At 48.1% G+C, this 22,661-nt stretch overlaps 1 protein-coding gene across 8 annotated transcripts in view; it reads right to left on the bottom strand.

Moving 5' to 3' along the window:
• ctnnd1 (catenin (cadherin-associated protein), delta 1) overlaps positions 1 to 20,811 on the bottom strand; it is a 34,607-nt gene extending 13,796 nt beyond the window's left edge. For 2 of the 8 annotated variants that reach the window (XM_061244548.1, XM_061244543.1), the window contains exons 1-7: positions 20,315 to 20,558; positions 10,159 to 10,312; positions 5,223 to 5,291; positions 3,772 to 3,891; positions 1,811 to 2,085; positions 1,217 to 1,471; positions 873 to 1,122 (exon numbers count right to left, since the gene is read on the bottom strand). In XM_061244548.1, coding sequence (XP_061100532.1) covers positions 873 to 1,122; positions 1,217 to 1,471; positions 1,811 to 2,085; positions 3,772 to 3,891; positions 5,223 to 5,291; positions 10,159 to 10,312; positions 20,315 to 20,325 — 1,134 coding nt within the window. In that variant the 5' untranslated portion in view covers positions 20,326 to 20,558. Of the gene's footprint in view, positions 1 to 872; positions 1,123 to 1,216; positions 1,472 to 1,810; positions 2,086 to 3,771; positions 3,892 to 5,222; positions 5,292 to 10,158; positions 10,313 to 19,113; positions 19,135 to 20,314; positions 20,559 to 20,679 lie in introns of those variants that run through there. The other 6 variants (XM_061244546.1, XM_061244544.1, XM_061244549.1 and 3 more) reach the window with 6 other exon arrangements.
• Between the last annotated feature and the right edge of the window lie 1,850 nt (positions 20,812 to 22,661).

Genomic DNA, 22,661 nt, shown 5'->3' with positions numbered 1-22,661 from the left:
ACTGCTGGTCTTAAAGGGGAGGTGCGGGGACACCCTGCCGGGCTTAAAGGGGAGGTGCGGGTAACCTGCTTGTCTTAAAGGGGAGGTGGGGACACCATGCTGGTCTTAAAGGGGAGGTGCGGGTATACTGCTGGTCTTAAAGGGGAGGTGGGGACACCATGCTGGTCTTAAAGGGGAGGTGGGGACACCCTGCTGGTCTTAAAGGGGAGGTGCGGGTATACTGCTGGTCTTAAAGGGGAGGTGCGGGGACACCCTGCCGGGCTTAAAGGGGAGGTGCGGGTAACCTGCTGGTCTTAAAGGGGAGGTGGGGACACCATGCTGGTCTTAAAGGGGAGGTGGGGACACCCTGCTGGTCTTAAAGGGGAGGTGGGGACACCCTGCTGGTCTTAAAGGGGAGGTGGGGACACCCTGCTGGTCTTAAAGGGAAGGTGCGGGTACCCTGCCGGTCTTAAAGGGGAGGTGGGGACACCCTGCTGGTCTTAAAGGGGAGGTGCGGGTATACTGCCGGTCTTAAAGGGGAGGTGCGGGTACCCTGCTGGTCTTAAAGGGGAGGTGCGGGTACCCTGCCGGTCTTAAAGGGGAGGTGCGGGTACCCTGCTGGTCTTAAAGGGGAGGTGGGGACACCCTGCTGGTCTTAAAGGGGAGGTGCGGGTATACTGCTGGTCTTAAAGGGGAGGTGGGGACACCATGCCGGTCTTAAAGGGGAGGTGCGGGTATACTGCTGGTCTTAAAGGGGAGGTGGGGACACCCTGCTGGTCTTAAAGGGGAGGTGCGGGTATACTGCCGGGGTTAAAGGGGAGGTGCGGGTACCCTGCTGGTCTTAAAGGGGAGGTGGGGACACCCTGCTGGTCTTAAAGGGGAGGTGCGGGTACCTTGTCATTCTTGTAGGTGAGGTGCTGCAGGAAGGCGGCAGCATTGCTCTTGACGGGGTCGAGCCGGTAGTTGAGCATGGCGATGACCTCGGGCAGTTCTGGCTGTCGCCAGGTGGTGGGGGGGCCCTTACGCAGGGTGCTGTCCAGAGACGCCATGCTGCCTCTCTCCCCCTGCGCCAGCGGCGCCCCACCCCCACCCCCCCAGTAATAAAGGTCACTCATGTCCCGGTCCAGAGCGCCCTCGTAGCTCCTGAGGAAACAGCATTATAACAGATGTAATAAAACCACCCCCCACAGAGAGGTCATCCCCCCCCCCCCCCACAGAGAGTGACATGCGGACTCACCCGACGCGGCGGGGGGGCGCGTGGTGGGCGGCGCCCAGGCGGGGCACGGTGCCGTAGTGCGCGGGGGGGCCCATGCCGTAGTCGGGCTCGTCGTAGCCCAGGCTGCGCTGGTCGTCCTCCAGGCCGTAGGGCTCGGGCACGAAGCGCTGCAGGTCTGCAGTGCTGCCCATGCGCACCTGCGGCTGCGCTGCGTACGGGTCCAGCTGAGCCCGCGGCGCGCGGTAACACGCATCCAGCGTGCGGTACCCATCCGGCCTGCACCACAACACCAGCATCACACAGAGCCGCACGCAGACACAGAGCCACACGCAGAGACAGAGAGCCACACGCAAAGACACAGAGCCACACGCAGAGACACAGAGCCACACGCAGAGACACAGAGCCACACGCAGAGACGCAGACGCGCAGACACAGACGCGCAGACACAGACGCAGAGACACAGACGCAGAGACACAGACGCAGAGACACAGACGCAGAGACACAGACACAGACGCAGAGACACAGACACAGACACAGACGCAGAGACACAGACACACAGACACAGACGCAGAGACACAGACACAGACGCAGAGACACAGACACACAGACGCTCACCTGTAGCGCTCATCCATGCGGACGCCGCGGCTGAGGCTGGAGTAGGCCTCGGAGGGGGGTCCGGTCCGGTAGTCTTCGTACCCCACAGGGGGGCCGTAGTGGTAGTTTCGGGGCACTGTGGCGGTGGGGTAGTCCGCCACCCCGCCTGGGGAGGGGCGGTACATGCGGTCCACTGTGGCGTAGCCCCCATGTCCCATGGGGGGGGCAATCCCCCCATCCAGAGACATGCTGTCTGACACCGAGGGGATGACGTTACGCGCAACTGGCTTCTTCACCTGCACGGCACACACACACACACACGCACAGCGTTATACACACACTGCACGTCACACACACCGCGTTATACACACACGGCACACACACACACGGCGTTATACACACACGGCACACACACAGCGTTATACACACACGGCACACACACAGCGTTATACACACACGGCACACACACAGCGTTATACACACACGGCACACACACAGCGTTATACACACACGGCACACACACAGCGTTATACACACACGGCACACACACAGCGTTATACACACACGGCACACACACAGCGTTATACACACACGGCACACACACACACGGCACACACACAGCGTTATACACACACGGCACACACACAGCGTTATACACACACGGCACACACACACACGGCACACACACGGCACACACACACACGGCACACACACACACGGCACACACACACACGGCACACACACAGCGTTATACACACACGGCACACACACACGGCACACACACACGGCACACACACACGGCACACACACACGGCACACACACACGGCACACACACACGGCACACACACACGGCACACACACACGGCACACACACACGGCACACACACACGGCACACACACACACGGCACACACACACACGGCACACACACACACGGCACACACACACACACGGCACACACACAGCGTTATACACACACGGCACACACACAGCGTTATACACACACGGCACACACACACACGTCACACACACACACGTCACACACACACACGGCACACACACAGCGTTATACACACACGGCACACACACAGCGTTATACACACACGGCACACACACACACACACACACACACACACACACACACACACGGCGTTATACAAGACATACCACACGCGGCTAAACATTTCAATCAATAATTATTAAACCATGATGAAGTTCAATTTTGGTTTCGTCAGTCCAAAGCCCATTGTTCCAAAAGGCTTCAGGCCTGTCAGTATTTTCTTTTGTATTAGTGTTCCCCAGTGTGTTAGTAGCATTTTCTCCAGGATTATCCAAATATCACTTGTTTGTGCTGTTTTAACTAAGTTTAGTCACTGTTGTGTGATTCTGCTGTTTATTTGTTTGTTAGTACACGCCTGTTTTCCGTTCTGGTTGCTCAGTGGTGGAATGACTTGCCTACCACTGTCAGGACAGCAGAATCCCTCCCCCTATGTTGACGCAGACTAAAAACACACCTTTTCAAACTGTACCTTAGTCCTCCCTGCTGATTCCCCCCACCCCCCCTTTCCCATATCCCTCTTCTCTAACCCAAAAAAATGGCACTTACGATGACTGTATTTTTGTTTAGAACAGCCCTTCATGTGTATTTTACTAGTTATGGATGTGATGCTTTAACTTGTGAAAGAACCTATGCACTTGTAAGTCGCTTTGGATTAAAAGCATCTGCCAAATGACTAAAAAAGTAAAGGTAAATAATTCAGACACTTAGTTTTGTGTTGAGTTCATAGTAAAGGCTTCTTCCTGGCATCTCTGCCACGTAGGTTTTTGTTGTTTAAAGTTTGTTGTAAGGTGTGCGGATTGGAGCAGATATCTATGGTAAGGTGTACCGATTCGAGCAGATATCTATGGTAAGGTGTGCGGATTCGAGCAGGTATCTATGGTAAGGTGTGTGGATTCGAGCAGATATCTATGGCAGGGCGTACCGCGGTCTCAGGGCGGCGTGCGGTTCCATCCTCCTCCACGGGCACGGAGGGGGCATCCTGGGGGTCCTCCTCCACGGTAACGGCCTCCTGCACCACCTGACCCGGGTCCAACATCCTGTACTGTGGTGGGAGAGCAACAGAGGGGTCAGGACCCACAGGCATCACACTGCTCTACCATCCCACTGCTCTACCATCCCACAGGCAACCCACTGCTCTACCATCCCACGGATATCCCACTGCTCTACCATTCCACTGCTCTACCATCCCACGGATATCCCACTGCTCTACCATCCCACTGCTCTACCATCCCACGGATATCCCACTGCTCTACCATCCCACGGATATCCCACTGCTCTACCATCCCACGGATATCCCACTGCTCTACCATCCCACTGCTCTACCATCCCACGGATATCCCACTGCTCTACCATCCCACTGCTCTACCATCCCACGGATATCCCACTGCTCTACCATCCCACTGCTCTACCATCCCACTGCTCTACCATGGGGCAGCTGCGTCAAAACCAGGAAAACATTTTTTCATCATTCAAAAAAAATAAAAAAATAAAAATAACTAAAACTAAGCTTGTGTAGAAAAACTACAACTATACTACAATCTGACTATAGGCTTTAGAACTGAACTGACATGGTAATAAAATTGAAGGAAAAAGTTTTCCTTTTTCTTTCATCAAAAGCATAGGATCTTGTGGTCATTAGCATAGAGCTCCACTCACTCTGAACCTCAGGCGTCCCCCGTGCTTTACGGTAGTCTGGTACACATCCCAAAGATGCCAATGTGCAGATTATTTCAGGTTAAGTGGTTAAGATCGTTCTGGGCACGTTTTCTTTGCAAAGATAAGTACTTCCATAATGGAGACCACAAGTGCAAGAGCTTCCGGCGGACACAAGAGAGAAAGTATCCCTCGGGACCAATTTCAGCACACTAATGTTGCAGATAAAAGCATGTTATAACTGCAAACAACATCTGTGACAGGGAGCGGTTGAGAGGATGTTCAGTGAGCGGAGAGCAGGAATGGTTCAGATATGGCTGAAGACTCACAGGATTCATTTCACATTATTTCAGTTTGGTGCCAATGAAACGCAAATTCAGTTTATTAAATAATTAAATGAATAACCCTGCCCAGGTCAGCACCGCCACTCCCTGGAATCACCAATAACCAGCCACTCCAAAACCGAAACCGAAAGGAATGCTGTGAAACCATTAAATAAAACTTAGCAGGTAAACGCATGGGCTGAACTGGATTATTCAAAACGAAACCTCCTGTTTTCCATGCTGGTACGTCCTGAACTACAGCATTCACTGCGTTAGTAACCCAGCTAATCAGGCATTATCTGGAAATACAGACAGACAGACAGACAGACAGACAGACACGCAAACACACACTCTCACACACACACACTCACACACACACACACACACACACACTCACCTGTGTCCCGTTGACGTATCCTTGGCTTATTTTGAGTCTTTCTATCTCCGCATCACCAGACATAAGACTCTGGAAGCACAAGATGCTTTAGCATGAACTGAAATGTGAACTCAAGCAGTTAACAGAAGTATTTAAAAGCAGAGACATTTAAAATGAAACCTAAAAAATGGAATAGCAAGAATAGCAGCACAACCGTGACCTGTTTAAGGAACCTGTGCATCTAGCATATATAACCCAGGCCTGGGCATCCAGCAGATAAAGGCGGGATGCAGCCATAGCAGACCAACATGGACATTAACGGCAAGTCAAATAAAGCTTGAGCAGATCATTGCATTACATTTATTTAGCAGACGCTTCTATCCCAAGTGACGCACAGTAAGTGCATATGGGCAGGGGGAGGCATCTCTGGATTATCAGATTACTTGTTTATGATCGGATGCACCCACATATTTCCAGCTGACACACGATCACACCTGTTGGTTTTGGTATTCCTTTAAGCTGGCCACAGGCGAGGAGCTGCCTGCCTTTGAGAGACAAGACTTTGTGAAATCTTGCACATGCTGCTGCACAGGCAGACATGACTCTCATTGGCTTTAAATCTGAAGTACTGCCATATTTGACACAACCACTTCTTTAAAACTAGCAGAAGATGGTCAGCCACCATGGGTAGAAATTGATGGCAGCAGAAAGGTAATCTGCACAGCAATAATATAGAATTCAGAACATTCACAATTAATTGATTTTATTTCGTTAAGTTTAAAAATGTTTGCATTTTACCATTTGAAATGGAACGTGACTGTTTGAAACTGAGTTTGCCTTTTATTGAAGACATTGCATTTTTCACTTGCCATTTCAAGTTCAAATGCAAATTCAGTACCATTTCAAGCTAATTTACTTCCATTCCATTCCAATTACTTTTCATTGACACACATTGGGGTACACGGAAAAAGCAAACAAGCAAGCCTCAGTGTAGCAGACAGCAGCAGCCAGCACGGCAAGCACGCCAGTGAAGCGCCGTGAAGCCACAAATAATCTAATAATCTCACTCCGGAATCGCCCAAAAACGCGGCAACTGGACATTCCAAATTGGGGTGGAAACCGGCTCCATGTTGGCCGCTGAACAATTGACTTTTTTCGTTGTTTTTAAAGCCACAATGACTAAAGGCTTTGGGTATTAGGGCGCCGGTTTGTATGCGCGAACAATGGAACTAACAGTTTTTGACGAGCAGTTTCAGAGATGAAAATTTGAAGCACAGCTGACGCGTCATGGCGCGTTTGCGTCGCATTCTCAGCTGTGCCGTTGAAATGTCAGCCGCTGCCCGCGCTTTTGAGAGTCTGCGCGTGCATGACCACACCGCTGCTTCTGCTTGTCCGTTTTCTCCGCTGACGACACGTCACAAACAAGCGCGACGTCACCGAATCCTTAAAGGCACAGATTTTTTTTTTACTGACTGAGAAGCGCAAGTCGAACAGCAGGCTATAAAAAGAAAGCACGTTCATAATATTGGTGTAGTACCGCAAGAGTTTCTAAATTGCCATACCTGTTCCTTTGCTCATTACCGCGCAACCGTCCTCTATACACCCTCCTGTATACACCGACAGGAATGTGAATTTATGAATAAATGAATGAATGGCTGTGTTTACATATGGACAGAAAAGGAGGCAGACAGGACAGAAGCCAGAGGCGAGTTAGGCGTGTTTTTGCTGCGAGAAGCTCAGGCACTGGCCAGCAATTCATCGGCACAGAGCAGCAACGTCGGACCGCAGTACCCACTGTGGCCACACGGCGGGGACAGAGAGCAGGATGATCCGGGCAGCGCGGGGCCTGGGGGTCAGTGCAGCATGCTAGCGCCATACCGCTACAGAACGCCAGCGAGACAGGGCCTCAGGGCCTCAGGGCCTCAGGCCATCCCTCAGAACAGAGTCTCAGCAGGGACTTGCACACAGGTTTCTGATTTACACTAATACTGTCCCATTCTTAACTCTGGGACATGTGACTCTCCAGGCTTACTGAACAAAAGCAACATTTTAAATACCTGGGGATGCATACACACACACTCACACAGGATGCACACTCGCACAGGATGCATACACACACTCACACAGGATGCATACACACACACTCACACAGGATGCATACACACACACTCACACAGGATGCATACACACACACTCACACAGGATGCATACACACACACTCACACAGGATGCATACACACACACTCACACAGGATGCATACACACACACTCACACAGGATGCATACACACACACTCACACAGGATGCATACACACACACTCACACAGGATGCATACACACACACTCACACAGGATGCATACACACACACTCACACAGGATGCATACACACACACTCACACAGGATGCATACACACACACTCACACAGAATGCATACACACACTCACACAGAATGCATACACACACACACACACACTCACACAGAATGCATACACACACACACACTCACACAGGATGCATACACACACACACACTCACACAGGATGCATACACACACACTCACACAGGATGCATACACACACACTCACACAGGATGCATACACACACACTCACACAGGATGCATACACACACACTCACACAGAATGCATACACACACTCACACAGAATGCATACACACACACACACTCACACAGAATGCATACACACACACACTCACACAGGATGCATACACACACACACACTCACACAGGATGCACACTCACACAGGATGCATACACACACACTCACACAGGATGCATACACACACACTCACACAGGATGCATACACACACACTCACACAGGATGCATACACACACAGGATGCATACACACACACTCACACAGGATGCATACACACACACTCACACAGGATGCATACACACACACTCACACAGGATGCATACACACACACTCACACAGGATGCATACACACACACTCACACAGGATGCATACACACACACTCACACAGGATGCATACACACACACTCACACAGAATGCATACACACACTCACACAGAATGCATACACACACACACTCACACAGAATGCATACACACACACACACTCACACAGGATGCATACACACACACACACACTCACACAGGATGCATACACACACACTCACACAGAATGCATACACACACACACTCACACAGGATGCATACACACACACTCACACAGGATGCATACACACACACTCACACAGGATGCATACACACACACTCACACAGGATGCATACACACACTCACACAGGATGCATACACACTCACACAGGATGCATACACACACTCACACAGGATGCATACACACACACTCACACAGGATGCATACACACACACTCACACAGGATGCATACACACACACTCACACAGGATGCATACACACACACTCACACAGGATGCATACACACACACTCACACAGGATGCATACACACACTCACACAGGATGCATACACACACTCACACAGGATGCATACACACACTCACACAGGATGCATACACACACACACACACAGGATGCATACACACACACACAGGATGCATACACACACTCACACAGGATGCATACACACACACTCACACAGGATGCATGCACACACACACTCACACAGGATGCATACACACACACAGGATGCATACACACACACAGGATGCATACACACACACAGGATGCATAGACACACACACACAGGATGCATACACACACACACACACACACACACACAGGATGCATACACACACACACACACACAGGATGCATACACACACACACACACACACAGGATGCATACACACACAGGATGCATACACACACACACACACACAGGATGCATACACACACACACACACACACAGGATGCATACACACACACACACACACACACACACAGGATACACACACACACACACACAGGATGCATACACACACACACACACACACAGGATGCATACACACACACACACACAGGATGCATACACACACACACACACAGGATGCATACACACACACACACACAGGATGCATACACACACACAGGATGCATACACACACACAGGATGCATACACACTCACACAGGATGCATACACACACACTCACACAGGATGCATACACACACACTCACACAGGATGCATACACACACACTCACACAGGATGCATACACACACACTCACACAGGATGCATACACACACACTCACACAGGATGCATACACACACACTCACACAGGATGCATACACACACACTCACACAGGATGCATGCATACACACTCACACAGGATGCATGCATACACACTCACACAGGATGCACACACACTCACACAGGATGCACACACACTCACACAGGAAGCACACACACTCACACAGGATGCACACACACTCACACAGGATGCACACACACTCACACAGGATGCATACTCAGGGGATGCACACACCGCTTCACTCTGGTGACATCACCGATGCAAGCAGCAGAAGACAAGTAGAGGGATAGAGAGGGTGGAGGAGAGGATGGAGAGGTGGAGTGAGTGGGTGGAGGAGAGGATGGAGAGGTGGAGTGAGTGGGTGGAGGAGAGGAGAGGTGATGTGAGTGGAGTGGAGGAGAGGATGGAGAGGTGGAGTGAGTGGAGGAGAGGATGGAGAGGTAGAGTGAGCGAGTGGAGGAGAGGATGGAGAGGTGGAGTGAGAGGGTGGAGGAGAGGATGGAGAGGTGGAGTGAGTGGGTGGAGGAGAGAATGGAGAGGTGGAGTGAGTGGGTGGAGGAGAGGTGGAGTGGATGGAGGTGGACCATGGTGCAGTGGCTGGAGGAGTGGATGGAGGTGGACCAGGCTGCAGTGGGTGGAGAAGTGAGATGTAGACGGGCAGGTGACCTGAAGGGGGCATGGCTGGAAGGCGGAGCCTGTGGGATAGGAGGGGCGTTACCTGCGGGTGGGGGAAGGGGCGGGGCAGGGTGCTGGGGGGGCCTGCTCGCCTCCTCTCCTCCTCCAGAGCACGAGTCAGGCGCTCAAACTGCACCTCCTGCTCCCGCACGGAGGCCAGGAGAGATGCAGCACTCTCACAAGGCTCCATTCTCACACTGAGAGAGAGAGGGACAGACCATTACACCCAGAGAGAGGGGGAGGGACAGACCATTACACCCAGAGAGGGGGAGGGACAGACCATTACACCCAGAGAGAGGGGGAGGGACAGACCATTACACCCAGAGAGGGGGAGGGACAGACCATTACACCCAGAGAGGGGGAGGGACAGACCATTACACCCAGAGAGAGGGGGGGGTACAGACCATCACACCCAGAGAGAGGGGGAGGGACAGACCATTACACCCAGAGGGGGGGGACAGACCATAACACCCAGGGGGGGGGGGGGGTACAGACCATTATACCCAGAGAGGGGAGACTCTCACACAGTTCCATACTCTGAGAGAGGGACAGATCACAGGAGTGTGAGGAGTGATACGAAACTGCAAGAGTGTGAGGTGTGGTAACAGAGCAGGAGTGTGAGGTGTGGTAACAGAGCAGGAGTGTGAGGTGTGGTAACAGAGCAGGAGTGTGAGGTGTGGTAACAGAGCAGGAGTGTGAGGTGTGGTAACAGAGCAGGAGTGTGAGGTGTGGTAACAGAGCAGGAGTGTGAGGTGTGGTAACAGAGCAGGAGTGTGAGGTGTGGTAACAGAGCAGGAGTGTGAGGTGTGGTAACAGAGCAGGAGTGTGAGGTGTGGTAACAGGGCAGGAGTGTGAGGTGTGAGAGGCAGGAGTGTGAGGTGTGGTAACAGAGCAGGAGTGTGAGGTGTGGTAACAGAGCAGGAGTGTGAGGTGTGGTAACAGAGCAGGAGTGTGGGGTGTGAGAGGCAGGAGTGTGGGGTGTGAGAGGCAGGAGTGTGGGGTGTGAGAGGCAGGAGTGTGGGGTGTGAGGCAGGAGTGTGGGGTGTGAGAGGCAGGAGTGTGGGGTGTGAGGCAGGAGTGTGAGGTGTGGTAGGTTTAAAGCACAGTTCCTGTCGCTGCGCTGTAATTGCACTATAATATAATAATAGATATATAATAATGAGCTCATTACAGACGCAGGACTGGTCAGGTCTAAAAGCAGAAGCGAGCTGATGGGATTGTTGTCTGTGGTTTGCACAAGGTCATTGTCCCGCGTGTTAAACAGGTACACATTCCGCTTGCTTTCGCTCAAGCTGAGGGAAGTGAGAGAGCTCCTTCCTCCTGCACATGAAGCCCTTTCCACACAGCCACACGAAGAGCTCGCTTTCACACCAGCGCTGCCAGCGTGTCTGGCACCAGCCCCAGGGCATGATGGGAACAGCGGTTCTGATGCTATTCTGGGCGCGGTGTTAATGCACGCCACTGCATCACCCCTCACCAGGTGTTAATTTGCCCAATTCCACTTTTCCTTCCCATCTGCTCCCTCCATCGCTCTCTCCCTCTGAAGCAAGGGAGGCTGAGAAAACAACACACATCCAATCCTCTGTGTATCCTCACGCACGCACCCAGTGTTCCTGCCGCTACAACACTCACCGCTAATGCAAGAAAGTGCATAAAACCCTCCATTTCCATCAACAGTCTGCTGCACTGCTGACCAGCACACTGCCCAACGCAAGCCTCTCCAAACTAAGCAACTAGGCACACTCACTCAGACACTGAGCACACTCACTCAGACACTGAGCACACTCACTCAGACACTGAGCACACTCACTCAGACACTGAGCACACTCACTCAGACACTGAGCACACTCACTCAGACACTGAGCACACTCACTCAGACACTGAGCACACTCACTCAGACACTGAGCACACTCACTCAGACACTGGGCACACTCACTCAGACACTGAGCACACTCACTCAGACACTGAGCACACTCACTCAGACACTGAGCACACTCACTCAGACACTGAGCACACTCACTCAGACACTGAGCACACTCACTCAGACACTGAGCACACTCACTCAGACACTGAGCACACTCACTCAGACACTGAGCACACTCAGCAGCAGACAGCAGACACAGCCCAGCCGTCCTGCTCACTACTGGAACCAGCGCATCTCCAAACCCCGACTACACACCGTCCCAGCGCATCTCCAAACCCCGACTACACACCGTCCCAGCGCATCTCCAAACCCCGACTACACACCGTCCCAGCGCATCTCCAAAAACCCGACTACACACCGTGCCAGCGCATCTCCAAACCCCGACTACACACCGTCCCAGCGCATCTCCAAACCCCGACTACACACCGTCCCAGACGGAGTGAGGACGGCAGGCTTCCTAATTCCACATGAAAATTAATCCCAAAATTCATACGAGTTGCCTAGATACAGCACTCAAAGCAACGGATGTGACCAGTGTTGAGTATGACTCAAATCCAGGTGTAATGTGCGCTGCTAACAAATTCAGCATGGCAGCATCATTTAAAGCTACTAAATAGGTGACCTTAGCTTTGCAAGCATTAGAGACAGCGGCGAGCATCCTATAAACGCCAGGCTGTGTCTGCTGTGCCTTTGTTAAAATGTTGCAAAGCGTCTTGTGAAGTCACACAACGTACCCCCCCGTCCAGTGAACACTAGCCATCAAGCCATCAAAAGCAGCAACAATCTCCTGGATTCACTGTATTCAGGTATTTACATGATTGTGTAAAGTTGCGATTTGTGGACAAAACGACCACCGGAGAACTGCAGATTATTCCACTTGAAAACCGACAGGCTAGAAACACACACAGTAAAGCTAACCTTCGCTTCACAAGGCCAATGTTGTTTTCACTCTGAACAGAATTTGCATTACTGTTAAGATTATAAACAGGTTGGGGTAAAGATTATAAACAGGTTGGGGTAAAGATTATAAACGGTTGACAGAGGTTGCCAATTAGTGGAGGGGGCTTGTGTTACTTAAGGTACAGAATTAAACAACTAAGGCGTAAAAACAAAAAAAGAATCTTTTTGGTCTGGAGCAAATTGATTTGGACTGGCCAACCAAATGAACTCAATGTCTGAAAACGCTGTAGATGCAGCGTGATGTTCAGGGACTGTTGACCATTTTGTACAGAGGAGCGCGGTGTATCATATTTGCAGACAGCTTACATGTTTTGCAATGTTAAGTGATGTGTATAAAATTGATATCCTATTTGAAAGCCATCTGTAATGTTCCTAATAATAAATTAAAATAATGGCAATAATAGAGAGGTATAAGGGATACATTAAAAGTGAAGCCACATATTTGTGTGAGACAGAGACAGAGACAGAGACAGAGACAGAGACAGAGACAGAGACAGAGACAGAGACAGAGACAGAGACACAGACACAGACACAGACACAGACACAGACACAGACACAGACACAGACACAGACACAGACACAGACACAGACAGAGACAGAGACAGAGACAGAGACGGTGTGGGAACACGGAGGGTATGTAACTCTGTGGGAATGTACAAGTAACAAAATGACTGTGTGACTGTACTCCGTGTTTCTGACTCACACACAGTCCGCTACGCTCCCGTTCTCAGGGAGACTGCAGGCGGGGCTGGGAGCGGGACAAAGAGAACAGGACACACCTCCCAATCTCCCAATCTCCCCCCCACCCCGCCACATTCCTGCAGGTGTCCCGGCATGTCAGACACTCTCAGCTGCTCAAGAATTCACACTCAACTGCCTGGGGAATCGGCTCCATCTCACTCTCAATCTCAATCTCTTTCTCCCCTCTCTCTCTCGATCCTTCTCCCTCTCCCTCTCCCTCTCTCTCTCTCTCTCGAGCCTTCTCTTCCCCCTCTCTATCCTTCCCTCTCACGCTGTCACTCCCCACAAGCCCCTCCCCTATCCCACAAATGTGAATGAATCAGCAGCAAGCCCCGCCCTGCTAACCACCACCAGAGCACACCCCCATACTCAGTGCAGTGTTAATGTACTTTACTAGATTAACCCCCTCAGTGCGGCCTGTAGCGTAGTGGTTAAGGTAAAGGACTGGGACACCCAAGGTTGGGGGTTCTAATCCCGGTGTAGCCACAATAAGATCTGCACAGCCGTTGGGTCCTTGAGCAAGGCCCTTAACCCTGCATTGCTCCAGGGGAGGATTGTCTCCTGCTTAGTCTAATCAACTGTACGTCGCTCTGGAGAAGAGCGTCTGCCAAGTGCCAATAATGCAATGTAATGCAGTGTTAATGTACTTTACTAGATTAACCCCTTCAGGGCAGTGTTAATGTACTTTACTAGATTAACCCCCTCAGTGCAGTGTTAATGTACTTTACTAGATTAACTGATTTGACGTTTTGACTGATACAACACCAGATTTACCATGGTGAGACATTTACCAGTGAATCAGGGTTCACAGAATACATTCTTTTCAGGATATTATGAAAGTTAAATGGTATAAAATATTATACTGCTTATAACTACAAAAGGACTAGCCTGCTACATTGTTTGAATCAAAAAAATAGGTATCAAAACAATACCAGTTTCAGTGTACCAAGCAAAACTATGTGGTTTTGTTTTTTTAATTTGCCGCCAATGTAAATTTTAAATCTCCCAGCTTTGGAGAGACACCCCCGTAAAGAAAAAGCTGCCAGCACCATGTGAACACACACACACACAGTCGTCCACCCTGTTACCCTGTTTACTCCCCCCTCCCCCCTGTGCACATTCCAGCCTTGGCTGTTTGAAATACCTGCACCTGCAAGCACAGGCACGCAGGTCACTGGGGGGGGGGGGTAAACAGGGCCGCAGCCAATCAGGAGCAGAGGACGCTCGTGAGACATTCCCGGCAATGACATCACAACAGGATAGGGGGTTGGGTTAGAGTTGGGTTTTGGTTAAGCACAGAGTTTACATCATAACAGCCGGGGGGGGGGAGGTCATAGTCTCCTACTGAGGCGATGTAAAAGTTCCGTTATGCGCACAGGTGCACTGCACAGGTGTAACTGTGTTAATACTTCAGCATTTCACTGCTAATCCACTTACTGAACAACCCAAGATAAGTGTACGACACACACAGGCGTCTACACTCCAATAAGTATGTTTATGTCTAGGCATATAGCATACACCCTTTTCCAGAGTAACTGGCCTTACGTGCTTATTAAACATGTTCAATCTAAAGCCGTAAAGAGCACATACATGCAGACATACACAAACATGTATGTAAGAACAACCAGGCACACACGGTAATGGCACATTAACACGTCAGCAACAGTCAGTGCCAACACTCGATTGGCACGGGCAAATGCTACTACAATCCCTGCATCGCCAAAAATGTGCAAAACCAAATGAAAAACTTATTGCGAGAACAAAACTGCTAAACAAAGCACGAGTTTGATTAACCAATGCACCTCTGTGGGAGAGAGACATTTTTACAGCTGCATATCACTGTAAATATCTTTATTGTTATGGTTGGTGTTCTCATTAGTAATTTTCTTAAGTTGTTAGAGTGGTTGCTTTAATTATCTGTGTGGTCTAACAGGAGCTTTGACAGAAGCTGTTGCTCTGAAGCAGCTAGTGTGACACCAAGGCCACTTGCTTAGTGAGTTCAGAAGAGTTCAGAATTTCAGCTTTTATTTCCCAGTATTTACCCTTAGATCTATTTAACTACTTTGAACATAGCCCCTTTGGTAACAGACCACCCAATTTTTAAGAGAGCAAAAGTATCAGAACAGAGAGTAGCCTATTTAAGTCAATGAAAGTAAATAACACTTCATATTTGGATGCATATCCCTTCAAGGCTGCGACCCAGACATCACCAAACGGCTGCATTCTTCTCTTGTGACGCTTTCAGGCTCTCACTGCAGTCTTTCTGCTGTTCCCTTCAGTCTCCTCTACAGGAGGTAAATTCTGCTCCATTGTGTTACGGTCTGATGACTGACTGGGCCAGTCTAAAACCTTCCACTTTTGCTCCCTAGATTTCTCCGTCATTGACTTGATGCATGATGAAGTTCCTCCCAATTAGTTTGGATGCATTTCTCTAAGTTGGCAGAGAGAATGTTTTTTTAGACTTCTGAATTCATCCGACTGCTACCATCAGGAGTTACATAATCAATAAAGATTAGTGAGCCCACTCCAGAAGCAGCCATGCAAGCCCAAGCCATGACACTTCCTCCACTGTGCTTCACAGATGAGCTTGTATTTGAATCATGAGCAGATCCCTTCTTTCCCCACACTTTGGCCTTTCCATCACTTTGGTAGAGGGTAATATTGGCCTCATCAGTCCATAAAACCTTGTTCCAGAACTTTGTGGCTCATCTCGGTACTTCTTTGCCAACTAATCTTGCCTTCCGATTCTTACTACTGATGACTCGTTTGCATTGTGTGGTATAGCCTCTATATTGCAGCTCTCCAAGTCTTCTTCAAACACTTGACATACCTTCACCCCTGCCCTGTTGATATTTTTTTTTCTTCACAGCTCTCACAATGTTTCTGTCATCAACTGCTGTTGTTGTTGTTTTCCTTGGTCGACGAGTTCTTACTCCAGTGGGTTTCTTCTTTTTCAGAACAACCCAAGTTGTTGTGGAAGCTCGATCCCCAATGCTTGTGCAATAGATTTCCCCTCTTTTTCTAAGCTTCAAAATGGCTCGATTTTCTCCCAAAGACAGCTCTCTAGTCTTCATGTTGGTTTATCTTTTCTAACACAAATGCAGTCTTCACAGGCAAAGCCCAAGGCTAAAACTAAGAGTAGACATTCAGAACTATTTGTCTAACCAATCAATCTAACAGGACACATCTGGGTAAAAGAAACACCTGTCAGTCACACGTCCCAATACTTTTGCTCACCTATTGGGTGGTCTAAAACAAATGGTGATGTTCTAAGTTGTTTAACAAATCTAGATAAAAATACCAGGAAATAAAAGCTAAAATTTGGATCAGTCATCTCATGTACATATTTCGACCTCAAACTCAATTGTTTTCAGTGTAGTGGATCTAGTGCCACTTTGAAATGTGTACAGATAAAAATACCCAAGTTTCAAACGCCATTTTAAAACACAGACTGTGACAGACGGTTATGTGAAAATCCCATTCAGTTTCTCATTGAGAAATTCTCTTTTGATCCGGAACTCCATAAACGGGCAAAGTTTCTGTCTGCGTTACATTACATCACACTTGCAAGCCCATTGTCTAGCACAGGAAACAAAGTGCAATGCCATTGGCCAGCACAGGAAACAAAGTGCAATGCCATTGGCCGGCACAGGAAGCAAACTGCAGCACCATTGGCTTGGCGTCTGTCACCTGGAGAAGCAGGACTGGGCGTTGTGAATGAAAAAGTAATTACAGTGAAAAGTAATTACAGTAAAAAGTAATTATATATACGAAGGGTGCAGGTCCCAGCAGCAGGTGAAATATAAGCAGGTAAGAACACCTGCAGCTCACAGCCAGAGAGAGGGGGGAGGGGTAGAGCGAGAGAGCTGGCCTTCCTTTCACAAAGCCTTCTCTTTGAACTTTGGACGAGGGACACGCCCTGAAGCAGAGAACACCGCCGCACCGCTTACCGAGCAGAGAGCAGAGGCTCACTTCCTGCCTCAGCTCGCTCAGGTAAGGGGGCGGTCCCGCGCCTCGTCTGTTGGGCCAGGGAGCAGCGCTGACATCACCAGCTGCTTTCTGACACCGATACGGGAAAACTGGCACAGTCATTTCTGTGGCTAATGAGTAAACGGGAGCCTGAGTGCGAACGCAATCTCCGCTCTCTGCCTGTACAGAATGCAGCTCATACCAAGACGCAAACCCAGACATTATCACGACCCAGATCAGCCAGGTGCTCAGTGCCGAGGAATTTCACAACATTCTCTCCAGTTACACTACGCAGTGGCTGACAGAAGAACAGTCAGCAGATCGATACTCGCACAGGTTTACAGCGTGCGGGGCCAGGTCTGACTGAAACGTCTACGCCCCCGCCCCCGCCCCCCACCCCCCATTTTTTCATCGGCAGAACATGCATGTGCTTGTCCTCCAACGGCGGGGAAATAAAGGTCAGGACTTGATGGCCGCAGGTCACCGGGAATACCCCACAGCCGGGAGAGACAGCCCCTCCCGAAACACGCAGACAAGACACACGGTTGTGCGCATATCACCACGTAATTAATTTCCGATTAGTTACAACTGAAATTACATCTTAAAAAATGAATAAATCAATATACACAGAAATAAATCACATAGCTATGGCACTGACCGGACCGTTATTCATTAACTTGACGAACAGAAACACAAGCTGAATTCCGTAATGTAGTATAGACTTAATATCCTTATCAAGTCCAGCCTTTTGGAGAATACTGATGTTCCCAAACAATGTAACAAAACAAACAACAACAAAAAAACGTTAAAATGTGCCATGTGCCCCCAACCACAACTCGGGAGAAGCAGCGCTTCGTTTTAAGGAAAAACACCTAAACAGACCACGCCTGGTCACCGTTTTTCTCCGCACAGACTTTCTTCCCTGACCCACCAAACAAGTTCTCGTTTAACTCCAGCGTCTCGTCCTTACACACTCTGCAGCCAATGAGCAGAGTCGCAACACAAACAAGTGCAAAGATCACATCTCGCCTCGACACACACACGCGAATTCACCATTTCATGATTTCACGAATTATGCTTGCAGGATTTTCTGCTACTAAACCTTCCAAATGCATCTTAAGTGTAGAAATAAAATACACTAGCTAGCGGACTGGAATAGGGCCGCGCCAAGAATGAAATATTTAAAATCGAGCAGGTAGTCAGTGTTGTAAAACAGGGCGGAGGGGGGTGGGGTTGGAACTTATGGGAAATACCGCAGGTACTTCCTACGATCACTGCGCACCTGTTTGTTGTAACAGTCAACACGAGCTCACACATTGCTAAGTTAAGTTTTAAGAAAATCAAAACCTAGCTAAAAAAATGAGCGTCCAAGCAGATCCATACGAATAACCTCAACCTTCTTACCCCCCGTTCCAGCGGTTTCCGGGATCTGCAGAATGCCAGGCGTCGCTGTACAGACAAGCTTAGGCAATGGTAGCAGTCACCACTTTTAAACTTTTAAAACATAAAATATTAAGATGTAATTTCGCTACACAGCAACACGAAAGTCCAACTATTTAACTAGCATTTAACGAAGTTAGCTAAATAAATTATGAGAGAATGCAGCGCCAGATTACGTTACTGAAAAGCCTCTGGTTTTGGAACCACACAAACGTTAATTTAGCTAGCAATGCCCGCATACATACAACCAACACGCCGGGACCTGGGCAGTTTAAATTTAGCGACCTGGTGACTGAGTTAACGTTAGCATTAGCCATGTAAACTCACCAAGGATTTCAAGCAAACTCACATGACTGTTCATATAATAAAGTATAGCAAATAACAGGCTACATGGTCATGTGTACAAGGATAATGGGCCTTAACTGTCTTTAAAATAGTTACAGCAATTAGCTAGCAAACCGTAGTCAGCTAAAACACGTAGCTAGCCGGCCAATCTGGCTAAAGCTAAACTGGTAGCGAACTTGGCTAATATAAGGTTTGATTAAGTGAACATTCGTATACCGTTAACGTTTACTAGCTAGCTAATATAAGGTAATTGTAAATATACATCCAGTTAAGCTTTTTACATTATTTATCTTACGATTTCTTTAATAGACAGTTATACAGAGTTAGGCTACGTGAATGCTAGGTAACGTTAGCCAATGTAAATTAGACAAGCTATGCAGTTAGCAAAGCTAGCTAAATTAAATTTATAGGTAGCAGCGCTAAAAGGTATGCTTGCTAGACTACTATTGGTTGCAAATAAATAGTAACGTCGACCATTAATACTAGAGTTTCAAAACTATTAAAACAAAAAGGCGTATTATCTCGTATACAAAAAGCTAATGTAGTTTAAATTAGCAAACATCGCTAACGCTACCTTTGGGAACCGAAATCTGAGTGAAAACTAGCAATAGCTACGTAATTTCACGTTTGTTTGTGGTTTGCAAGATATCTTGGCTTTCTATATGCGTCTAAACCGCAAACAAAAAAAAGAAACGCACACAAAGCGACCACTATAAATGAACTTTATATTACCGACTTACTTGACAAAGCAAACGCGTATCAGAAAAAATAACTGCGCTTTCTAACGTAAGCCAGACAAGTTAGGATGGGCGAGCCTCACCTTGAATCCATGGGAGACTGTTAGCCAAGTTCGGCTAATGTTAGCCGATCTAGGCTATATACCTAGCACTTATTTGGCCAACTACAACCGAACCTACACACAGTTAATCACTCAATACTTTTTGCATCCAGATTTTGGACACGGGATTAGCAAATTCGCTACAGGCCTAACGGATAGGCTTCAATAAAGATTTTCCAGTAGCGCCCAACCTTTGCAATTCGTCGACTACGGAAATGCGAGCGTTTAACCCCCCCACTTGAATGTACATCACACAAATCCAATCGTTACGGTACCAGTTTAAAGACAATTAAAGCAAGTGAAAACAGAATCCATTTAAAACTACCTCTTTGTCTTATTTTACCCACCTATCTTTGTGGTTCCGATGTCCCCGGACTACTCTTTCTTCCTGTAATTCTTTCCCTCCCACCCCTATCTTTCGGTAATTTTGAAGTGGGAAGCGCGCACACAAACATGCACAACAAGGATAGGCGGGGGAATGGGAGGAAACCAGGAATTCTTCAGCTACCGTAAATTCCTGACTATATGCCCGTTATTCCTGCAGCTACCGTGAGCCTATTCTGATTTCGAAAATAAGCACCTACCACAACTAATTATACTACTACAACGACAACTACTACTGCCACGACTGACTACTAGTACTACTACTACTACTACTACTACTACTAACAATAATAATAATATTTAATCAGTATCATTTTCATCAAACATGTTTGTTATAGGAGTTTTCAAACTCAGTTTTGGGAGGCCATCTGTCTGCTGGTTTTCATTTTAATCCGGCCAATAATCAAATTACTCCTAAAATGCACCATGCGGCAAATTGTTTTTAATTGCACGCTTCCATTGTATTCAAGGATGAATTATCCTATTTTGCCACAATATGTCAGAAATATCAAAGCATGCCATGAAAAATAAATGTCCCATATTCACACAAGGTATACAGAAAAAGGCATTCTTTCATTTGTGTAGTTCTTTCAAACGCCTGTGCCTGGTAATTGAAGCTAAATCATTGAGCCTTAGCTGCATTCGGGTATATGTTTAAGGGGAGAAACCGCAACAACACAACTACTAGTAATATTTGTAAACTCAATTAAATGTGCAGGCAGAAACATTTTGTATTGTACCAAAATCACCACACGACTGACCACCTTTCATATATTTATACCGTTATAAAAAAAAAAGTAAATCCTAAGAAAGTAAAAAAATAAATAAAGGATATCAAAAGGGGGTAAAGACAACGCTGGCGCAAGAGGTGGGGCAGGGTTTACACCGTCTTGACCATAGACGCGAAAATAACAGACAGGAAGTGCCCTGCCCAGCCTCTCTAGTTCATATGTACTCTCTATGGTTCTGATAGCGGTCTGAAATGGTCTAGATGTCTGATTCTCATTCCACCACATGGGGGCCAGGACAGACAAGAAACGTTACCTGATAGTTCAGGTACTCGAGAGGGGAGGTGCCAGTTGTCCAGAGATGCAGAACAGAGAGATGTGGTTGGTGTGTAACATCTGGTAATCTTTTGAAGAGCAGTCTTTTCAGCTGTCTGCGGGCGTATCACCAGGGCTCTGGATTTGATGTGAGCTGATGTGTAATCCAGTGGAAGGAGATGACATGTGCCCTGCTCACATGCCAGGGCCTGGGCAGGCTGGAGGTGATACCATGTCATTTAATTTAAATGTTTCAAGGGGTGCCATTCAATGAGAGGCTCATTCTGTATGGATGACTGTATTTTGTCGAAACATAAAATTGCACTTGCTGGAAAGATGTGTTTCCAAACCCATTGAATATTCAAAGATTTGACACAGTATTTTCATCGGGATTTTTAATTATGACAGACATAGCATTTAGTTTAAATGTGGGGTGAAATAACAAACTCTTTTTTTGTATTTGATATAAAATAGTAAACAAATAAGCTGAATGTAGGAAACTATACTGAGGCTCCTGACTGGCACAAAATGTTTAAAGATTAAACTATTCCCACCCCACTGTGCTGTCCAGGGCATTTCAAGTTAAACTACAACACTGCTCTTGACATGGCAGAAGTATTATTCTTTAACCAACACACTGGCATGAAACAAGCAGACTCTTAATTTCATGAAGTGCAAGTCCCTGTAGATCAGCGCTATTGTTTATACTCACCCACAATGAGCAGAAGAAGAGATTATTTACAGGAAGAGCAGTTGTTAGAAATACAGGAAGTGCAGTGTGGATTCTCGTACCTCTTTTGAAGCGCTCTGTGAGAAGGTTTATCTAAGGCCGGCTATGTCGACACCATTATAGAGACCCACAGAGACCACCTACACCCATTGCTTCAGTGCTGACTGCTCTT

The sequence above is a fragment of the Conger conger genome, chromosome 6, assembly GCF_963514075.1.
Source record: "Conger conger chromosome 6, fConCon1.1, whole genome shotgun sequence".
NCBI classification, from domain to species: Eukaryota; Metazoa; Chordata; class Actinopteri; order Anguilliformes; family Congridae; genus Conger; species Conger conger.
This window is presented reverse-complemented; position numbering and strand designations above follow the sequence as displayed.